Source organism: Rhinopithecus bieti, unplaced genomic scaffold (assembly GCF_001698545.2).
Source record: "Rhinopithecus bieti isolate Rb0 unplaced genomic scaffold, ASM169854v2 scaffold_1012, whole genome shotgun sequence".
Classification (NCBI taxonomy): domain Eukaryota; kingdom Metazoa; phylum Chordata; class Mammalia; order Primates; family Cercopithecidae; genus Rhinopithecus; species Rhinopithecus bieti.
Window position 1 is genome coordinate 1,026,305 of NW_016803312.1, and position 6,721 is coordinate 1,033,025.

The window sequence follows — 6,721 nt, forward strand, 5'->3', positions numbered from 1 at the left end:
AAAAAACAAAAACAGAGGGAGTTTTGCTATGTCGCCCAGGCTGGTCTCGAACTCCTGGCCTCAAGTGATCCTTCTGCCTCAGTCTCCCAAAGGGCTGGCTTTATAGATGTGAGCCACTGGCACCTGGTCCCAAATAGACCCTTTTATAATTGTTTTACTTTACTTAACATTGTATTTGTGTGATTTATCTATGCTGCTGGGTACAGCAATAACTCATTCTGTGTTATTTCTATAAGAGTATATGAGAGAGGATGGCTGTTCCATTGTAAAGGATCATATAATACTGGATTTTTTCTTAAAACTGAACTATTAGATGCTTTTCTTGCAGCCATTGCCTATATCTAAATTCCCAATTCTCAAGATACATATTTGAAAAGGGCCAGTGGATGTCAGACTTTTCTGCTCATTGATAGCAATAGTCTGTCTTCTTGATAATGATAGCCAATATTTACTGAATACTTACTGTATCTGGGGACTGTGTATTTCTCAGTTCAACAATTATTATTATTATTATTTTTTTTGTAGAGACAGGGTCTTACCATGTTGCCCAGGCTGGTCGTAAACTCCTGGCTTCAAGTGATCCTCCCATCTTGGCGTCCCAAAGCACTGGGATTATAAGCATGAGCCTTTGCGCCTGGCCAATACTTTTTTATTATTTTATTTTTATTTATTGACTTTTGCGACAGGTCTCGCTCTTGTCGCCCAGGCTGGAGTGCAGTGGCACGATCTTAGCTCACTACAACTACTGCCTCCCGGATTCAAGTGATTCTTTTGCCTCAGCTACCAGAGTAGCTGGGATTAAAGGCGCCTGCCACTACACCCAGCTACTTTTTGTATTTTTGGTAGAGAGGGGTTTTACCGTGTTGGCCAGGTTGGTCTTGAGCTCCTGATCTTAAGTGATCTGTCTGCCTCAGCCTCCCAAAGTGTTGGGATTACAGGCACGAGCCACCACTGCTGGCCTCAGTAATTTTTTTTTTGGTTGCCTGTGACGTGTCAGGCATTGTACTGGAGGTGGAGAATGCATTAGCGAGCCACACAGATGCAAGGCTCTGCCCTCTTGCACCTGACATTTTCATTAGAGCTTCTTGATAACCTTTTGAATAGATACTACTATTATTTCTATTTTCCAGATGAGGAGACTGAGGAACCAGAGAGGTTAAATTAGTTGCCCAATGTCACACAGCCAGTAAGTGGCAGGACCAGGATTCCAGCCAGGTCTGTCTGATTGTAGAGCCTGTGTATCAGTCATCTGCTGCTGTGTAACAAATTACTTCAAGATGGAGTGAGTTAGCACTGATCATGTCTTACTGCTCAGTTTCTGTGGGTCAGGGATTGACAGGGTAGAGTGAGGATGGTTTCCCAGCCCAGGTATTAAATATCAGTGAGCAGAGTCTTCAGATAATGTCAGCCACATAAGATCTGGAGACTCCCTCATTCATGTCTGATACCTGGGCTGGGAAGACTCACACAGCTAGGGGCTAGAAGACTCACACAGCTAGGGGAAGACTCACACAGCTAGAACTGTTTGGCATGTCTTTTTTTTTTTTTTTTTTGAAACAGAGCCTCACTTTGTTGCCCAGGCTGGAGTGCAGTGGCATGATGTTGGCTCACTGCAATCTCTGTCTCCTGGGTTCAAGCAGTTCTCCTGCCTCGGCCTCCCAAGCAGCTAGGACTACAGGCACGTGCCGCCAAGCCCAAATAATTTTTGTATTTTTAGTAGAGACGAGGTTTCACCGTGTTGGTCAGACTGGTCTCGAACTCCGGACTTCAAGTGATCTGTCTGCCTTGGCCTCCCAAAGTGCTGGGATTACAGGTGTGAGGCATCTCTATCTCTAAAAGTCTCTTTAGGCCAGGCATGGTGGCTTATGCTTATAATCCCAGCGCTTTGGGAAGCCGAGGTGGGAGGATGACCTGAGGAGTTTGAAACCAGCCTGGGCAACATAGGGAGACCTTTTCTCTACAGAAAAGACTACAGACTCCGTCTCAAAAAAAAAAAAAAAAAAAAAAAAAAGTTTATTATGAAATTAATTTCTGTTCATTACCAAAAAAAAAAAAAAAAAGAATAGGCTGGGCGCAGTGGCTCTCCCTGTACTCCCATCACGCTGGGAGGCCGAGGTGGGCGGATCACCCGAGGTGAGGAGTTTGAGACTAGCCTGGCCAATGTGGTGAAACACCGTATCTACAAAAAAAATTAGTCGGGCATCATGGTGCGTGCCTATAATCCCAGCTATTGTGGAGGCTGAGACAGGAGAATCGCTTGAACCTGGGAGGTGGAGGTTGCAATGAGCCGAGATCACGCCATTGCAGTTGCACTTCAGCCTGGGTGACAGAGCGAGACTCCGTCTCAAAAAATAAATAAATAAATATACAGTAAAAAGCAGAAGTTTCTGTTCCCAACACACCTTTTCCAGAGGTAGTGTAATGTGTGGCAGTATCTTTCCAGACACGCTTGATCATATACAAGTGTGTATTTCCAAGTAACAGTGGTGAGGGACCGCTGTTGGAGGTAGTCCAGGGACACTGTATTTCTACCCCCACCTTGTGCTGTTGATGGCACTGAAATGGTGGGCATAGGTATGTTGGAGTGACTCTAACAGATTTTGTGCCAGCGTAATTTCTGAACTATTAGATGTATGATGAAACAGATTTAATCACCATGCCTGGCTAATATTTCTGTTTTTAGTAGGAATGGGGTTTCACCGTGTTGGTCAGGTTGGTCTCAAATGAAACTATTAGCTGTATGATGAAATAGATTTATTAGTCACCAAGATGGCTCATTTTGGATTGTACTGAAAGTTTTTTCTTTTTTCCTTTCAGCTTGAAGGTTTATCTATACTGTTCACCTGTGACTAAGGAGTTGTTGTTAACTAGCCCGAAATACAGATTTTGGGAGAAACGAATTGTAAGTTTTATTTTTTGAATAACTTAATTTTTTTTAAGTGGGAAGTATTTTAGAGGTAGATTGACAAAAACATTGCCTCGGTTTGTCACATACTACAGTTACCCATATTAATTAGAATATTGAGTCTCTGGCCGGACATGGTGGCTTACACCCGTAATCCCAGCACTTTGGGAAGCCTTGGCGGGCGGATCACTTGAGGTCAGGAGTTCATGATCAGCCTGGCCAACATGGTGAAACCCTGTCTCTACTAAAAATAAAAAATTTGGCCAGGTGTGGTAGCACACACCTATAGTCCCAGCTACTCAGGAGGCTGAGGCAGGGTAATTGCTTGAACCCAGGAAGCAATGGTTGCGTTGAGCCGAGATCACGCCACTGCACTGCAGCCTGGGCGATAGAGTGAGACTCCATCTTAAAAAAAAAAAAAAAAATTAAGTCTGTTGGCATTGAGCAGTATGGCAGAAGTCAACATTTGATGGTTGTTGATATGTTTTCTTTGTTCCTTAAGAGTGAGATCTAGGTCTTTAGTTTTGTTTCTTTAATCTCATTGACCCTTTTGCTAAGATGCATTTTAATATTTTCTTTCTATTTTTTTTTTTTTTTTTTGAGATGGAGTCTCACTCTGTTGCCCAGGCTGGAGTGCAGTGGCTCAAACTCGGCTCACTGCAACCTCCGCCTCCTGGGTTCAGGCGATTCTCCTGCCTCAGCCTCCTGAGTAGCTGGGATTGCAGAATCCCGCCACTATGCCTGGCTAATATTTGTGTTTTTAGTAGGGACAGGGTTTCACCATGTTGGTCAGGCTGCTCTCAAACTCCTGACTTCAGGTGATCCACCCACCTTGGCCTCCCAAAGTGTTGGAATTACAGGTGTGAGCCACCACACCTGGCCACATTTTAATATTTTAGAGTGTAAAGTGTTCATTAACATAGTTGCTAAATCCTTTTATTTAAATTGTGGGATAGAACAAGAAAAATAAACGTAAATTACAGGCTATAATAAGGAAGGGATGACAGCTAGAAGAATACAGATAGAATGGGTAACGTTCGGTCTGGCAGAATAAAACGCATCTGTCTAAGTAGTCAAGGGGAATCAAGGGGAGAAAAAAGTCTAGTGCACAGAAAATGCAAAGAAGGCAGAAAAAGTCTGATTGTAACAGTGATTAGTATATATAGGAGAGAATTTAATTCTGCCTTTGATCAAAAGACAAATTCTCAGTTTAAGTTAAAAAAAAATTAGACAAATCCAGCTGAACCCAGTGGCTCATGCTTATAATCCCAGCACTTTGGGAGGCCAAGGTAGGCAGATCACCTGAGGTCAGCTGGAGACCAGCCTGGCCAACAGGGCAAAACCCCGTGTCTACTAAAAATACAAAAAATTGGGTGTGATGGGGACTATGCCTGTAATCCCAGCTCCTTGAGATGCTGAGGCAGGAGAATCGCTTGAACCCGGGAGGCAGAGGTTGCAGTGAGCCGAGATCATGCCACTGCACTCCAGCCTGGGTGGCAGAGTGAGACTCCATCTTCAAAAACAAACAAAAAACTTAGACAAATCCATCAGTATTAGTCTACAAGAGACATAGATAAAACAGAAGGATAAATACGGGTTGAAATTTGAAATTTGGGGGGAAGAAAAAGGGAAAAAATTACTAACCAATTAGGGGGCAAAATGTCAGAGTGGCAGTTTTTAATATCAGAAAGTAGACTGGAAGGCAAAGAAAGATAAGGTTTGAAGAGGGTGTTACTGTTAAAAGAAACCATGGGTCATGTGGACATGTGGACATATGTGCAGTTGACAAAATAACCTCCAACTGAAGTAGAAAGTGCGAGAATCTGTCACCCAGTGCTTGATCTGAGGAGAACCACAACGAGTTAACAGAATGTGGGTTCATTATGTGGATTAGGTCTTAAATCATTGTGGGAGTTGGCAGAGCAGTTTGTCAAAGTGTCACGAAGAGTCTGTTTACTCTCTTTTTTTTTTTGAGATAGTCTTACTCTGTCACCCAGGCTGGAGTGCAGTGGTGTGATCTCAACTCACTGCAACCTACGCCTAACGAGTTCAAACAATTCTCGCTGCCTCGGCCTCCCTAGTAGCTGGGATTACAGGCGTGAACCACCACGCCTGGCTAATTTTTGTATTTTTTAGAAGAGACGGGGTTTCACCATGTTGTTGAGGCTGGTCTTGCACTCCTGACCTCAGGTAATTCTCCCACCTCGGCCTCCCAAAGTTCTGGGATTACAGGTGTGAGCCATGGTGCCAGGCCTCTGTTTGCTCTTAAGCTGCTTATAGCCAATGCCTCCCTCCTGCCCACATTTGGGCAAGCTGACAAAAAGGCCATGCCTGCCTCAGCACCGAGGTGACGTTCAAACCAGGCAAGTCCAGGCCCACCCCACGCCACAGTGGAAACCAGGGCTGATTGCTCCTACTTTCTCTCAAGCCACAGGAAACATTTCTGTCCCCAGCTCAGGGACTGCACTGCCCTCCCCGAAAGTCCTGTGATGTGACTGAAGTTTTCTTTTCATTCTCTGCTGTGTGTGTGCTCGCGTGTGTGTATGTGCATGCGTGTGTGAGTATGCACACAGTGTGTGCACGTGTGTTTGTGTGCATGGTATCCTCCACCTCAACATCTGACCTTCGATTGGGAAGGGGATTTGTCCTCCCTCTGCAGAGCAGTCACAATAGCAAGGCTGTTCCTGTTGTCTCTAGCATTCAGCTTGAAGTTGCTACAGGTCAGCCTGGCCAACAGTCAGGAAGGAAAGCTGGAAGGGAAGGGGAGGGGAGCAGAGACAAACTGGAAGGCACAATGGTCCACTAGAGCCCAGCAGGACAGACCAAAACCCACTTCTGTCTCTCACTTCCTCTGGCCTCAATAGTGCTGGTCTCCCGCTTTGGCTCTGAGGCACATGCACCTGCCCCGGACTCGGAGGAGCTACACACAGGCACCCAGTAGAGGCTGGTGTTGCTGCGGCGCTGCCCCAGTCTCTGAGTTAAGCCAGAAGGTCAACAATGTTCATGAGCTGTTAACATTTCTGGTGCCCTTCAGAGCATTAAAAAAAGCCTGCTAGTTCACATCTGCCTTCCGAGTGTTTACTGTGGGCAACACCATGGATAGGGGTTCTAGGAAATAGTTCCAGCTTAGATGCGTTGACATAGTACAAACAAGGCCACCGCAGAATCAGGGCGAGAAATAGGAAATCAACAGTTGTCACTGGAGAGCTTAACATGTCCCTCCCAGATGCTGAAAGGAGGAGGAGGCAGGAAATAGGGTGCAGAAAATGTGTAAATGTGGACTAATAAACAGGACTTTAAAGGCAAGAAAGAAAATAGTATTTTTTGGGGGTGCTCATGACATTTACAAAAACTAACCATGTACTGTGTCACGAAAGAATACAATGATGTTGGAGATCAGAAACAAAGGGACAGCTAAAATCTTCCCATACACGTGGAAACTAAATGCATACAATAACTGACCTTTTGGTTAAAAAGGAAATTGTACAATAAAGAAAACATACAATATGTAGAACTGGCCGGGCGCGGTGGTTCACGCCTGTAATCCCAGCACTTTGGGAGGCCGAGGCGGGCAGATCATGAGGTCAGGAGATCGAGACCATCCTGGCTAACACGGTGAAACCCCGTCTCCACTAAAAATACAAAAAATTAGCCTGGCCTGTTGGCGGGCTCCTGTAGTCCCAGCTACTCGGGAAGCTGAGGCAGGAGAATGGTGAACCCGGGAGGCGGAGCTTGCAGTGAGCCGAGATTGAGCCACTGCACTACAGCCCAGGCGACAGAGCGAGACTCCGTCTCAAAAAAAAAAAAAAAAAAAAG

The 6,721-nt window shown here is 45.1% G+C and overlaps 1 protein-coding gene across 7 annotated transcripts in view; it reads left to right on the top strand.

Annotated features, from left to right (window-relative positions):
• DCLRE1C (DNA cross-link repair 1C) overlaps window positions 1-6,721 on the top strand; it is a 48,856-nt gene that overhangs the window by 6,953 nt on the left and 35,182 nt on the right. For all 7 annotated transcript variants that reach the window (XR_001886048.1, XR_001886050.1, XM_017874259.1 and 4 more), the window contains exon 3: window positions 2,818-2,902. Coding sequence is in view for 5 of the 7 variants with exons in the window: in XM_017874259.1 (XP_017729748.1) it covers window positions 2,818-2,902 (85 nt within the window). In the remaining 2 variants the exon portion in view is untranslated. The remainder of the gene's footprint in view (window positions 1-2,817; window positions 2,903-6,721) is intronic.